This window comes from Leucopleurus acutus (genome assembly GCF_964270905.1).
Source record: "Leucopleurus acutus genome assembly, chromosome: 5".
In the NCBI taxonomy this organism is placed as follows: domain Eukaryota; kingdom Metazoa; phylum Chordata; class Mammalia; order Artiodactyla; family Delphinidae; genus Leucopleurus; species Leucopleurus acutus.
Genome location: NC_139147.1, coordinates 134594299 through 134610935, shown reverse-complemented (window position 1 = coordinate 134610935; position 16637 = coordinate 134594299). Strand labels below are relative to the sequence as shown.

General features: G+C 40.6%; 1 protein-coding gene across 2 annotated transcripts in view; it reads right to left on the bottom strand.

The window, feature by feature from the left end:
* Positions 1-272: 272 nt before the first annotated feature.
* The window catches only part of OXNAD1 (oxidoreductase NAD binding domain containing 1), a 55788-nt gene continuing 39423 nt past the window's right edge, over positions 273-16637 (bottom strand). For both annotated transcript variants that reach the window (XM_082839139.1, XM_082839140.1), the window contains 4 exons: positions 16454-16595; positions 2796-3038; positions 1941-2049; positions 273-1267 (listed from right to left, as the gene is read on the bottom strand). In XM_082839139.1, coding sequence (XP_082695265.1) covers positions 1113-1267; positions 1941-2049; positions 2796-3038; positions 16454-16595 — 649 coding nt within the window. In that variant the 3' untranslated portion in view covers positions 273-1112. The remainder of the gene's footprint in view (positions 1268-1940; positions 2050-2795; positions 3039-16453; positions 16596-16637) is intronic.

The following is a 16637-nucleotide window of genomic DNA, read 5'->3' as shown; positions in this document are numbered from 1 at the left end:
CTCTGTACCCCCTCATCAATCCTAAGCACATTTCTATAGCCAGCCAGCTGAGCCACTAAAGGCAGATTCAACAGGGAACACGGCAGTCATCCTTGCCTTTGTCCCAAACAAGAAGCCGCCTCCCACGTGTAGCACTGAGGCAAGTGGCCAAAGACACAGACCCCAGGAAAGGTTTCATCTGAGAAGAAACTAACAATTAGGATACATACTGAGGTTGTTTATTAACATGAAGCAAATATGCTGGATGTTCAATTCCATAAAGCAGTTTTCCTAATAATTTTCTATTTCCAAATCCAACTATTGAAGAAGCAAGGCTGCAGGCAACAATAAGGTAAACTAAAACATTAAATTTTTATTTATTTATTTTTGGCTGCGTTGGGTCTTTGTTGCTGCGCGCGGGCTTTCTCTAGTTGAAGCAAGCAGGGGCTACTCTTCGTTGCAGTGCGCAGGTTTCTCACTGCAGTGGTTTCCCTTGTTGCAGAGCATGGGCTCTAGGCGCACACGCTTCAGCAGCTGTGGCACGCAGGCTCAGGAGTTGTGGCACGTGGGCTTAGTTGCTCCATGGCATGTGGGATCTTCCCGGACCAGGGCTTGAACCCGTGTCCCCTGCATTGACAGGCGGATTCTTAACCACTGTGCCACCAAGGAAGTCCCTAAGACACTAAATATAAAGCATTTCAAATTAAATTATGTTTAAATTTATTCAACATAAGATATATAGGTTGTTATCAAATAATTTAAAGATAGCCTACATTTCACACACAAAACCATATTTTCATATGACTGAATAAAAGTCTATGTCTTTTTTTCCCTTAAGGGGAAAGAAAATCCCTATTGACCAATTCGAGGTACATCATGAGATAATCAAGCAGTTATTCATAAAAGAAAGTCAACGTAGTGAAAATCAGTTTAATCAATGAAGTTTTTGCAACAAGTTTATCATTTAAGTCTGTCAGCTGGTTTTTCTTGTTTCTCCAACCGGTCACTGAGTTCACAGCCTTAAAAACTAAGACTGGGTAGAGGTAAATTCATCCACCACGAATCACAGAGTGTACTGTCTGTCCCTGTCCTCGTGGACCTCCATCCCACCCTTCTGCACCTGCGCCTGCCCCCTACCACCACTTCTCAAAGTAGATGTGCTCTTTGGGAACGTGGCTGCTCTCCAGTTCCTTGGAGAAGAAGTCTGTCATGGGAGGTGGGCCACAAATGTAGAACAAGGTCTCTCTTGAAATATGGTATCTTATCTCCTTCTCCGTTATTCTTCCTTCTACCAAAAAACAGAATAAACACCAATTTAAGCCAGACGTGTCTGTACTGAAAAGAGGAAGGACTAACCACAACTCGGCAACAGTGTTTATTTTCAGTAACTAAGCTCAGTGGGTCGCGTCCTGAGTCATCAGCATGCTGGCTCCTGCTGGTGTCCGGGCCGGACCCAAGCAGAGAGCGCGTCTCCAGGTTTCCTGAATCCACGGCAAGCAATGAGGGCAGCTGATCCTAATGCACTCACCAGACAGGGCCAGGGAGCATACTGATCTTTGGGAGAGATTCAAAACTGCCTTCAGCAAAGTAAATAAACTGCTTTGTGAGAACTCCTCCCAGGGAGGGGAAACCACGAGAAATTTAAATTACTATTAATGGCAAATGGAATTGATTCAGTCAAAGCCGGAGTATAATTCTTTGTATGCATACTACGGCGATGACGCAAAGGTCCCCTAAAAAATGCAGAAAATAAATTTTAATATGGGCAGCAGGAGATCTGTATATAATAAGTAAATCCAACTAACCTCTCCGTATTTTTCCATGATGAACCGTCTCTCAATTCCCCAAGTAGTGACATTCCCAGCCAGCAACTCCCAGCAAGAAAGCATCTACACTCAACCAACTGGCACATCCACAAAATAACGGTGTGGATACAGTCAAAACATCTTTAGGGGACTCACCCGTGATGTACGGCTTGAGGTCTGCACTGATTTGTGTAGTCTGTTTTGTAACATGCAAACTGCATGCAATCTTCTCAGGAAATTCATTTACTAAATCAAGGATATTTTTCTGGAATGTCAAACATATTTGGTCACACTACAATTTAAAAAAATCAAAACAGATGTGCACCCCCAGGGACACTGAACCTCCAATGCCATTCCACACACGTCTGCCCCTCTGCTCTCTACTTAGAGAGATATTGTTTGCAGCCGAGCAGACCAGAGCATTCAGAGTACAGAGGGCTATTTGGCTTTAATTGAAATCTGAATATGCTAACAAGCATATTACTAACTCTCCGGGAGTTTTTTCTTTTTCCTTTTTCTCAGGCGTGGGCAATTAAGCAGCAGTTTCACTGACCACAGTTGTGTCTTTTAACTGTTTCTGTTCTTTTGTTCATCCTTGCAGCTGCAAAGCAACCCAGAGTGAAACGCTTCTCCTGTCAAATGGACTTAGTTTCCACAGATGCAACCGCTGGGAGTTTCACATACCCAGCTGGGTCTCACCTACTCCTGTGCCATCTGAGCCCACCCGTAGTCCTCGTGATTCTCTGGGGAACCCCAGCGCCATGCTGACTTTCCTGCTCGTCCACCTCCTGATTCAAGCCCCCAGCCCTGCCCTCTCCTGTCACTGCACTGGGAGCCTCCTCAGCACTAGCTTTTTAAATTGTCCTGGGCCTCATTTGAACATGATTCAGCCTTTCCAGCTTCTGAACTATTGCAGAGAAGACAGAATAGAGACAAGAAAGGTCCGTGGACACTAATACCATGATGCGAGTCTGCTCACAGCAAGCTATGGGACACACACTCCTCCCTTACCTTGAACAGGAGCTCACTGGTGTTTTTTGCGCTGTAGAACAGTCTGATTGTTCCAATCTCATACCCACGTCCCTTGTTCGCCCGTTCTCTGTGGAGGTCTGCTGCATGCCGCAGGATGGAAAGCAGAGGGTTAATTCCAACTCCTCCCGCAATCAACACAAGGTTTCTAGAGGCATCTGCAGGCTGAGGGTCAAAGAAGAACTCTCCACCCACTCTCATGGCCACTTCCGAGTCCAGTGTACACTGAGCGGGGAGAGAAACGAGCCTTTAATGCTGTGTAGCAAAGGTCTTAAATCATGTTCTTCCTTCGGAAAGCAGAGGGCATCCACCTCCTATATTCTGGTGAGTTTTTAGGGCCATTTTTACAGCTTGCTCTCAGTTCTTGCAGGGCCGTGAACTGATCCCACCTGTGCCTCATACAGGCCATGTGCCCCTCCACCTTCATGATGCAGGCTGCACAGCCACTCTGGTGTTGAGAAACGGAGGCTCGCTTCAGGAATCCTGCCGTTTGTTAACTTCTCAGGTGCTGAACTAACTGGGTTGTGCAGAGAGGCACTGGGCCCAGGGGACAGCCCTGACGTATGAGTGTCCTTTTCTGAGCTGTGTGCCTGTGCTCTGATTAAAGCCTTGGAGCTGAGAGGCAGGATGGGGCTACCCTGGGCTCATCAGGGCTGAGGAGTGTGGGTCCCCAGGCTTCCTCCTGGCCGCCAGCAGGGAACAGCCAGGCTGCTCCACAGGCTGAGGCCAGCACTGCGGTCCTGCTCAGTGCTGTCAGCTTCTCCCTGGAGCAGAACAGGCAGCCAGAGGTTCCAGCCTAGGGGTTGAGTACCAATCACACCCACCCAGGTAAAGCAGCTACAACTGGGTGAGGTCACTTACACCAGAGATACCATCAGAGCTGAATGCACTGGTTCTCCATGGGGGCGGTACTGCCCCGAGGGAGGTGTTTTGGAAATCTGTGGTGACACTTTTTTCAGGTCATGATGACTTGGGGAATCCAACTGGCATTCAGAGGGCAGGGCCAGAGACACTAGATGTCCTGTGAAGTTAGTGGTGCCCAGAAGCTGGCTCCTGCTAAGCGGATGGTTAAATCTGCAGGAATTGTGTGGGCCAGTTTCTACTGGTAGTTTGATGCCAGCAACTGTGGGAGTATTTACAGCACAGAAATCAGCAAATGAGGCAAACGAGGGCTTTTAAGTCAGAGAGCTGGTGTGGCGGCACACCAGTCTCTGTGATGCACAGGGCTGCCCTGCACAGACTTCTAAAAGATCCATGGGACGTACATGCAGGTGAAAACTGGTTTGGAACGATCTGAGACTAGACCCTAAATCATTTTACAAAAAAACTCGACCACAGGGCAGACAGCAAAGCAAGAAGAACCACAATCCTGCAGCCTGTGGAACAAAAACCATTGACAGAAAGACAGACATGATGAAAAGGCAGAGGGCTATGTACCAGATGAAGGAACAAGATAAAACCCCAGAAAAACAACTAAATGAAGTGGAGATAGGCAACATTCCAGAAAGAGAATTCAGAATAATGATAGTAAAGATGATTCAGGACCTTGGAAAAAGAATGGAGGCAAAGATAGAGAAGATGCAAGAAATGTTTAACAAAGACCTAGAAGAACTAAAGAACAAACAAACAGAGATTAACAATACAATAACTGAAATGAAAACTACACTAGAAGGAATCAATAGCAGAATAACTAAGGCAGAAGAATGGATAAGTGACCTGGAAGACACAATGGTGGAACTCACTGCTATGGAACAGAATAAAGATAAAAGAATGAAAAGAAATGAAGACAGGATAAGAGACCTCTGGGACAACGTTAAACACAACAACATTCACATTACAGGGGTCTCAGAAGGAGAAGACAGAGAGAAAGGACCCAAGAAAATATTTGAAGAGATGATAGTCGAAAACTTCCCTAACATGGGAAAGGAAATAGCCACCCAAGTCCAGGAAGTGCAGAGAGTCCCATACAGGATAAACCCAGGAGAAACATGCCAAGACACACAGTAATCAAATTGGCAAAAATTAAAGACAAAGAAAAATCAGTGAAAGCAGCAAGGGAAAAATGACAAATATCAGACAAGGGAACTCCCATAAGGTTAACAGCTGATTTCTCAGCAGAAACTCTACAAGCCAGAAGGTAGTGGCATGACATATATAAAGTGATGAAAGGGAAGAACCTACAACCAAGATTACTCTACCCGGCAAGGATCTCATTCAGATTCAATGGAGAAATCAAAAGCTTTACAGACAAGCAAAAGCTAAGAGGATTCAGCACCACTAAACCAGCTCTACAGCAAATGCTAAAGGAACTTCTCTACGGGGGAAGCACAAGAGAAGAAAAGGACCCACAAAAACAAACCCAAAACAATTAAGAAAATGGTCATAGGAACATAACGCATCGATAATTACCTTAAACGTGAATGGATTAAATGCTCCAACCAAAAGACACAGGCTCGCTGAATGGATACAAAAACAAGACCCATATATATATGCTGTCTACAAGAGACCCACTTCAGACCTAGGGACACATACAGACTGAAAGCGAGGGGATGGAAAAAGATATTCCATGCAAATGGAAATCAAAAGAAAGCTGGAGTAGCAATACTCCTATCAGGTAAAATAGACTTTAAAATAAAGAACGTTACAAGAGACAAGGAAGGACACTACATAATGATCAAGGGATCAATCCAAGAAGAAATATAACAATTATAAATATATATGCACCCAACACAGGAGCACCTCAATACATAAGGCAACTGCTAACAGCTATAAAAGAGGAAATCGACAGTAACACAATAATACTTTAACACCTCACTTACACCAACGGACAGATCATCCAAACAGAAAATTAATAAGGAAACACAAGCTTTAAATGACACAAAAGACCAGATAGATTTGATATTTATAGGACATTCAATGCAAAAACAGCAGATTACACTTTCTTCTCAAGTGCGCACGGAACATTCTCCAGGACAGGTCACATCTTGGGTCACAAATCAAGTCTTAGTAAATTTAAGAATACTGAAATCATATCAAGCATCTTTTCTGACCACAATGCTATGAGATTAGAAATTACAGGGAAAAAAATGGTAAAAACCACAAACATATGCAGGCTAAACAATGTTACTAAATAACCAAGAGATCACTGAAGAAATCAAAGAGGAAATCAAAAAAATACCTAGAGACAAATGACAATGAAAACAGAATGATCCAAAACCTATGGGATGCAGCAAAAGCATTTCTAAGAGGTTAAGTTTATAGCAATACAAGCCTACCTCAAGAAACAAGAAAAATCTCAAATAAACAATCTAACCTTACACTTAAAAGAACGAGAGAAAGAAGAACAAACAAAACCCAAAGTTAGTAGAAGGAAAGAAATCATAAAGATCAGAGCAGAAATAAATGAAATAGAAACAAAGAAACAACAGCAAAGGTCAATAAAACTAAAAGCTGGTTCTTTGAGAAGATAAACAAAATTGATAAACCATTAGCCAGACTCATCAAGAAAACGAGAGAGAGGACTCAAATCAATAAAATTAGAAATGAAAAAGGAGAAGTTAGAACAGACACTTCAAAAATACAAAGCATCCTAAGAGACTACTACAAGCAACTCTATGCCAATAAAATTTTAGGACAACTTGGAAGAAATGGACAAATTCTTAGAAAGGTATAATTTTCCAAGACTGAACCAGGAAGAAATAGAAACTATAAGCAGACCAATCACAAGTAATGAAATTGAAACTGTGATTAAAAATCTTCCAACAAACAAAAATCCAGGACCAGATGGCTTCACAGGTGAATTCTACCAAACATTTAGAGAAGAGCTAACACCCATCCTTCTCAAACTCTTCCAAAACACTGCAGAGGAAGGAACACTCCCAAACTCATTCTATAAGACCACCATCACTCTGTTACCAAAACCAAAGATACGGGCTTCCCTGGTGGCGCAGTGATTGAGAGTACGCCTGCTGATGCAGGGGACACGGGTTCGTGCCCCGGTCCAGGAGGATCCCACATGCCGCAGAGCGGCTGGGCCCGTGAGCCATGGCCGCTGAGCCTGCACATCCGGAGCCTGTGCCCTGCAACGGGAGAGGCCACAACAGTGAGAGGCCCGCGTACCGCAAAAAAACAAAACAAAACCAAAGACACTAAAAAAACAGAAAATTACACACCTATATCACTGATGAATACAGATGCAAAAATCCTCAACAAAATACTAGCAAACAGAATCCAACAACACATTAAAAGGATCATACACCATGATCAAGTGGGATTTATCCCAGGGATGCAAGGATTCTTCAGTATATGCAAATCAATCAATGTGATACACCATATTAACAAATTGAAGAATAAAAACCATATGATCATCTCAATAGATGCAGAAAATGCTTTTGACAAAATTCAACACCCATTTATGATAAAAACTCTCCAGAAAGTATGCATAGAGGGAACCTTCCTCAACATAATAAAGGCCATACACAACAAGCCCACAGCAAACATCATTCTCAATGGCGAAAAACTGAAAGCATTTCTTCTAAGATCAGGAACAAGACAAAGATATCCACTCTCACCGCTATTATTCAACATAGTTGCAGGATACAAAATTAATGCACAGAAATCTCTGGCATTCCTATACATAAATGATGAAACATCTGAAAGAGAAATTAAGGAAATACTCCCATTTACCACTGCAACACAAAGAATAAAATACCTAGGAATAAACCTACCTAGGGAGACAAAAGACCTGTATGCAGAAAACTACAAGACACTGATGAAATAAATTAAAGATGACACCAACAGATGGAGAGATATACCATGTTCTTGGATTGGAAAAATCAATATTGTGAAAATGACTATACTTCCCAAGCAACCTACAGATTCAATGCAATCCCTATCAAATTACCAATGGCATTTTTTTTTACAAAACTAGAAAAAATCTTAACATTTGTATGGAGACACAAAAGAACCCGAATAGCCAAAGAAGTCTTGAGGGAAAAAAACGGAGCAGGAGGAATCAGACTCCCTGACTTCAGACTATACTACAAAGCTACAGTAATCAAGACAATATGGTACTGGCACAAAAACAGAAACATAGATCAATGGAACAGGATAGAAAGCCCAGAGATATACCCATGCACCTATGGTCAACTAATCTATGACAAAGGAGACAAGGATATACAAGAGAAAAAACACTCTCTTCAATAAGTGGTGCTGGGAAATCTGGACAGCTCCATGTAGAAGAATGAAATTAGAACACTCCCTAACACCATACACAAAAATAAACTCAAAATGGATTAGTGACCTAAATGTAAGACCATACACTATAAAACTCTTAGAGGAAAACACAGGAAGAACATTCTATGACATAAATCATAGCAATATCTTTTTTATCCACCTCCTAGAGTAATCGAAATAAAAACAAAAATAAACAAATGGGACCTAATGAAACTTAAAAGCTTTTGCAAAGCAAAGAAACTACAAACAAGACTAAAAGACAACCCTCAGAATGGGAGAAAATATTTGCAATCAAATCAACGGACACAGGATTAATCTCCAAAATATATAAACAGCTCATGCAGCTCAATATTAAAAAAACAAACATCCCAATCCAAAAATGGGCAGAAGACCTAAATAGACATTTCTCCAAAGAAGACATACAGATGGCCAAGAAGCACATGAAAAGCTGCTCAACATCACTAATTATTAGAGAAATGCAAATCAAAACTACAATGAGGTATCACCTCACACCAGTTAGAATGGACATCATGAGAAAATCTACAAACAACAAATGCTGGAGAGGGTGTGTAGAAAAGGGAACTCTCTTGCACTGTTGATGGGAATGTAAATTAATACAGCCACTATGGAAAACAGTATGGAGGTTCCTTAAAAAACTAAAATTAGAATTACCATATGACCCAGCAATCCCACTACTGGGCATATACCCAGAGAAAACCATAATTCAAAAAGACACATGTACACCAATGTTCACTGCAGCACTATTTACAATAGCCAGGACATGGAAGCAACCTAAATGTCCATCGACAGACAAACGGATAAAGAAGATGTGGTACATATATACGATGGAACATTACTCAGCCATAAAAAGGAACAAAACTGGGTCATTTGTAGAGACATGGTAAGATCTAGAGACTGTCATACAGAGTGAAGTAAGTCAGAAAGAGAAAAACAAATATAGCATATTAACGCATATATGTGGAACCTAGAAAGATGGTACAGATGAACCAGTTTGCAGGGCAGAAATTGAGACACACATGTAGAGAACAAACGTATGGACACCAAGGGGGGAAAGCAGCGGGGCTGGGGGGTGGTGGTGTGATGAATTGGGAGATTGGGATTGACATGTATACACTGACGTGTACAAAATGGATAACTAATAAGAACCTGCTGTATAAAAAACAAAAACAGAGGGCTTCCCTGGTGGCACAGTGGTTGAGAGTCCGCCTGCCGATGCAGGGAACACAGGTTCGTGCCCCGGTCCGGGAAGATCCCACATGCCACGGAGAGGCTGGGCCCGTGAGCCATGGCCACTGAGCCTGCGCATCCGGAGCCTGTGTTCCGCAATGGGAGAGGCCACAACAGTGAGAGGCCCACATACTGCCAAAAAAAACCCCAAAAAAAACCCAGAAACAAAAACAAGTCGAAGTATTGTTTGCCTGGATCTAACGTAGTCTGAATTTTCCAGAATGTCACTGCCATGTAGATTGTATGTTGTTATGTCCAGAAATTTACCAAACATGTTCACTATTCTGGAGAACCACATCCCAGTGTACAGCACGTATGTGTGGTCATTCTGTTGCCAGGAAACACCTGCACCACCTGCATCTGTATACGTGTATTCACGGTGATCCTACACTGAGGAACAGCAACCTGCCTACCTCATTCTACCTTCTAGTTTAGACATGTCCCACCATTTATACACTGAAATACAGTCTTTGATTATGGATCACTTTCCTTTATTTCTCCTTTGTATTGTATTTAGAGAATTGTGTTATATTTTAAATGTATTTATTTAATGTATGTACCTATGTATATATTAACTTTGAATTTCATTTCAGAAATGAAAGGGGGCATTGGATCCAGCAGTGTTGAGAACCCTTAATTTGGATAAAAACACACTGATCTAGGAGTCAGAAAGCTAACTTTTAATCACAGCCCCTATGAAATCCAGCAAGTCCCTTCGCTCCTCTCAGCCTCTGCTGCCGCACCTGGAAAATGGGTTCCAGCCCCTGTCCTGCTCACCCCCCAGGGCCATGGTGGGCATTGCATGACACTGTGGGGGAACCCCTGCTGGCAGCAAGCACTACATGGAGGGTATTTTGGTCATGTGGCTGTCACAGAAGAAAAAACATAGGGGGTGCCTGCTTCCTTCTTCCCTGTCACCAAAAAACAGAACTTAGGAATAAAGAAATCATTTATACTAGGAGCATTCTTGACACAAGTCAACTGAGTAGACTCCCTCAGTTCAGGCACTTTCTGAAGACCAATCCTGAGCGCTCACCTGGTGCCTTGCCTGACAGGTGCACAGTAAGTACTTTTTGATATGAATGTAATTTGGGGCTCTACAACTTAAAGAACTAAACTTAGAGAAAATCTAAGAAAAAATGAAAATTATGTGAATTCACAGAACAGGTCCTTTTTGGTCAAGAACTGTTAAATGAATGGAAATCCTTTCTCTGAGGGGGAAAAAAAACCCCGTCTGAACTATTTCAAAGATGCAGGAGATTTTTACATGAAGGATGGTACATGGGTTTTCATTTTTGACAGAAGAAATTAGCAGCAAGGGTGCATTCTTTTAGGAATAACTAAAATCTAGGAATTGCTACACTGTCTTCCAAAGTGCTTTAAAATGCTCTTCCCTTTCAAGTCTTGAAAACAGAAATCTGTGGAGGCTCTGTCTAATGATGACAGCAGAGTTAATCTCTCTCCCCTCCTCCTTGCCTGTACATTTCTCTTTATCTCTAAGAATCTAAGAGTAAAAGAGACTAAGAAACAAGACAGAAATAATTCCCTCCAATGGTCACCTTCAGAGTGCTTAGTAATGACACCAAACAAAACCTTTAGGTTACTGTTTTTAGAAACCAGAGCATTTTCAACCCTTAAGTTGTCAAGAAAATATGTCCCAGAGAAAGATAATAATCAAGAAGCCTGTCGTCTCCTTAGTGACAAAATAATCTTCAGTAGATCTATCTCCTAATTTGCTAGCATCTGGAAAGAATCAAAAGCCATCTTTGTCTTTTGTTGATCAATAAAAACTGCCAGGGTAGCATGAACACGAGACTCAAAGTGCTGTAGAGTATAAAATGGAAGCGAGTAAAGGGACATTACCTTCAATTACATGGCAATGTATCTAATTTGGATATAGATTTTCTACTTTTGAAATAAACAACTTTTCCACTGCAACTGGCGCCCAGCACACAATAGCTGTCTACAACCCTTTACCCTACCAGGAGCTTGAGCCAAAGCAGAGAAAATAAAGGAAGACATTTATGGCACTTTATTCCATGTCCCAACACAGCAGCCTGCTGCCACCGAGACACTCACGTGCCTCTATTGTCCACTCTATTAGCTTAATAAGACGAATCCTCAGGAGGAAAACAGACACCTGAGAATGGTTCCAAGAAAAATCTGACTTCATAAAGGCTGTTTGCAACTCCCACTGGGCAGAGTGGAGCAGGCAATACAATTAGGATGTGCACTCAAGCAATGCCACTTGGAGATTTTCTACAGCCTCTTGGAATAAGTTCCTTCACTGAAATGCCAATGAGCCATGAAACCAAGCAGGGAGCTATGGACCAGGAACAGGTCCAGGTCACGTAGGCGGCCAACAACTGGAGGGGGCACGTGGCACTAGGAGCCCAGATGGCTAAGCTCCTTTTAGCACTGAGCTCGGGGCACATGGACACCTTGCTGGTCCCACCCTCAGGGCATACTTTAACAACTCAGGATGCAACCTGGAGATAGTGATGGAGGAAAATCCAAAGAGAATATAAAAAGGAATGAGATAGCGGAGGCCACACCAAAGGAAGGACTCAGAAGGTCGCAGGGTAGAAATGTAACAGGATACATTTACAATGGAAATGCTAAGGCAAGCAGCTAGAAATGTGTGTAAACAGATACAACCTGACATGTAAACCATAGGAAGAATATTTTTTTATGCTGCTGTAGATTTAGAAATCTTTTATTTTTTACATTATCTTTACGGTAACAGTTTTTTGTTGTTGTACACTTCTATGAATTTTAACACAAACATAGAGAAGTGTAGCACCAAAATTGATACTGAACAGTTCCATCACCCCCCCCAAAACTCCCCTATGCTATCCCTTTCTGCTCACACCCTTCCCCACCCTATCCCTTGTCAACCACGTTTCCATCACTGTATTTCTGCCTTCCAGATTGTGGCATAAATGAGATGTATGGGACCTTTGAGACTGGCTTTTTTCACTCAACATAACACCCCTGAGATTCACCTGAGTTGTGTTGTACATCAACAGTTGATCTGTTTTTACTGCTTAATTAACAAATACAGGTGGACCTGGGAGATACTGCAGGTTGGATTCCAGAACACAGCAATAAAGAGAGTACTACAGTTAAGTGAGTCACAGCCATTGTTTGGTTGTTGTGCATATAACAGTTACATTTATAATGCATATAAAAGTTATGTTTACATTATACTTTAGTCTATTAAGTGTACAGTAGCATTATGTCTAAAAAAACCATGTACATACCTTAATTAAAAAATACTTTATACTACAAAGCTACAGTAATCAAAACAGTATGGTACTGGCACAAGACAGATCAATGGAACAGGAGAGAAAGCCCAGAAATAAACCCACACACTTATGGTCAATTAATCTATGACAAAGGAGGCAAGAATAGACAATGGAGAAAAGACAGTCTCTTCACTAAGTGGTACGGGGAAAACTGGACAGCTACATGTAAAAGAATAAAATTAGAACATTCTCTAACATCATGTAGAAAAACAAACTCAAAGTGGATTAAAGACCTAAATGTTAAGACCAGATACTATTAAACTCCTAGAGAAAAACATAGGCAGGACACTCTTTGACATAAATTTCAGCAATATTTTTTTTGGATCCATCTCCTAGAGTAATGGAAATAAAAACAAAAATAAACAAATGGGACCTAATTAAACTTAAAAGCTTTTGCACAACAAAGGAAACCATAAACAAAACGAAAAGACAACCTATGGACTGGGAGAAAATATTTGCAAACAATGCTACCAACAAGGGATTAACGCCCAAAATATACAAACAGCTCATACAGCTTAATATCAAAAAAACCCAATTAAAAATAAAAAATGGGTAGAAGACCTAAACAGACATTTCTCCAAAGAAGACATACAGATGGCCAAAAGGCATATGAAATGATGCTCAATGTCGTTAATTTTTAGAGAAATGCAAATCAAAACGACTATGAGGTACCACCTCACTCTAGTCAGAATGGCCATCATCAAAAAATCTACAAATAAATGGTGGACAGGGTGTGGGGAAAGGCAACCTTCCAAACTGTTGGTAGAAAGGTAAATTGGTGCAGCCACTATAAAGAACAGTACGGAGGCTCCTTAAAAAACTAAAAACAGACTTAGCATATGATCCATCAATCCCACTCCTGGGCATATATCTAGAGAAAACTCTAATTTGAAAAGATACATGCACCGCAAAGTTCATAGCAGACCTATTCACAATAGCCAAGACATGGAAACAACCTTATGTCCATCAACAGATGAATGGATAAAGAAGATGTGGTATATATATATGATGGAATAATACTCAGCCATAAAAAAGAATGAAATAATGCCATCTGAAGCTACATGGATAGACTTAGAGATTATCATACTAAGTGAAGTAAACGAGACAAAGACAAATATCATATACCACTTGTATGTGGAATCTAAAAAAATAATACAAAAAAACTTATTTACAAAACAGAAATAGACTCACAGGCATAGAAAACAAAATTACGGCCACCAAAGGGGAAAGCTGGGGAAGGGATAAATTAAGAATTTGGGATTAACATACATATACTACTGCTATATATAAGACAGATAAACAACAAGGACCTACTATATACTACAGGAAACTATATTCAATATCTTGTAATAACCTATAATGGGAAAGAATCTGAAAAAGAATATATATATGTACGTATGTATATATATATATATATACACATACACACACATACATATATATGAATAGCTGAGTCACTTTGCTGTACATCTGAAACTAACATAACATTGTAAATTAACTATACTTTTTTTTTTTTTTTTTTGCGGTATGTGGGCCTCTCACTGTTGTGGCCTCTCCTGTTGCAGAGCACAGGCTCCGGACGCGCAGGCTCAGTGGCCATGGTTCACGGGCCCAGCCGCTCCGCGACATGTGGGATCTTCCCGGACTGGGGCATGAACCCGTGTCCCCTGCATCGGCAGGTGGACTCTCAACCACTGCGCCACCAGGGAAGCCCAACTATACTTTAATTTAAAAAATTTCTTCATATAAAGAAAACCTTTATTGTTAAAAAAAAATGCTAACTATCATCTGACAAGGCAGGGTTGCCACAAACATTCAATTAGTAAAAGAACACAATTATTTGCAAAGTGCAGTAAAGTAAGGCGCAGTAAAACAAGGTCTGCCTGTATACTGTATGAATGTATTGATATCACAGTTTATCCGTTCACCTGCTGAGGGATGTTTTGGTTGTTTCTAGTTTTTGACAATTATTAATAGAACCACTATAGACATTCATGTACAGGTTTTTATATGGACAATTCTTTTGTTTCTCTAGGATGAATACCCTGGAGTAGTACTGCTGGGTATTATGGTAAGTGTATATTTAGTTTCATATGGAACTGCCAAAATATTTTCCAGGATGGCTGTAGTATCTTGCTTTCCTTCTAACAATATAAGCAATATAAGAGTTCCAGTTTCTCCACATCATTGGCAGCACTTGGTATTGTCGATCTTTTAAATTTTAGTCATTCTAATAGGTCTGTAGAGGTATCCCACTATATATGGTTTTAATCTGCATTTCCCTAATGGTTAATGATGCTGACCATTGTTTCATTGCTTATTTGCTATCCTTATGTCCTTTTTAGGGAAGCATCTGTTCAATCCTTTGCCCATTTAAAAATTATGTTTGTTTTATTTTTGCTGCCTTTTGCAAGTTCTTTATATATTCTGGATATGAGTCCTTTGTTGGATATCTAATTTGCAAATACTTTCTCCTAGGCTGTGGCTTCTTTTTGAAAATTCTGTTATAGCGTATTTTGCAGAAAAAAAATTTTAATTTTGATTAAGTCCGATATATAAATCTTTCCTCTTGGGAATCTTGCTTTTGGTGTCATGTCTAAGAACTATCTGCCTACCCTGATGTTCAGAATATATCCAGTGTTTTCTTCTAAAACCTTTACTTAGACCTACAATATATTTTGAGTTAACTCTGAATATAAAGTATGAGATTTAAGTCAATGTTCCTTTTTTCTGCATATGGATAGACAACTATTCCAGCACTGTTTGTTGAAAAGGTTATCCTTTCTCCATTGAATTTCTTTAGCACCTCTGTCAAAAATCAAAAGGCCGTATGTGTACCGGTCTATTGAACTCTTTAATCTGTTCCATTGATCTATATGTCTATCCCTTCACCAATACCACATTGTTTTTATTACTGTAGCTTTATTTTAATCTTAAATTTGAGTAATGTGATGCCTCCCCTGTTAGTCTTCTTTTTCAAAACTGTTTTTGCTACCCTAGTTCCTTTGTTCTTCCATATAAATTTTAAAATCAGTTTATTTGTATCTACAATATTTGCAATACAGCACATTCCTTTTTGGTAAAGGGGATAAGCAAGTGCCTGAGATGGGATGGAGGTTGTTGGTAAATATAGAAGGCACACTCTAGAAGTGAAGGGGATGGCAGTTAAAAAAAAGATAAAGGTCAAAAACAAAGACAAATAACTGATCTGTTCTTAGCTCACTCTTTGTTATCAGAGTTCTAGTAGGTAATGAACAGCAGCATAGGGTTGTGTTGAGGTCCATGATGAACAATGAATTATTAGCAGCAAATGTGGACTCCTTCTCAAAATCACATGTGAAGAGCTCTCCAGAGACTGAAATGGAGAGGCAGTGGCACCACAGGTTTAGCAGTGCTCAACTGGGCACGAGAAGTATGTAATCAGAGATTGTTTCCTCTCCAAATAATGAGAGAATGATTAGCTTAATTCTCTTCATTTAAGATGGTCAGGACAAAATAATCTGATTTATAGATTTACCAATTACAAGACATACACAGAGCCAATTTCCAAAAACGTACATATGAAGTAAAAATGTTTTAATCCTAAAGCAGCATTCAACTGAATACTGTTTGGTGACCCAGAAGGTATTTCAAGACCCCAAAGTATCTTTGCATCATCCTTAGTGCATCAAAAAGGTTCTGCTTCTTTAACCTTGCTACAGTCTGAATTCTGGATGGAGGGGAGCTCTTTGTGAGCTTCTACCCTTTTCATGAAAGCCTAGGTTTCTTAGGTGGATTAAGTGAGCTGAACACAAATTCTGTGGGAGACAGAGATCCCAGATCTCCCAGTTTAAACACAGGTTTGCTCACCTGATTGTGAATCCAGAGAGCAGGAGGGTGGTTTGTGTATTTCACTGCCAATTCTATCATTCTCTCTTGTTCTAGCAGTCTGGGGCTGGAGCATATTGAGAACCCACCAACCACAGAGACTCCTGGGATAAAGAAGTCAACCCTAAAAGGAAAGGCAAGTAAATGACTATTGTTGAAGCAATTT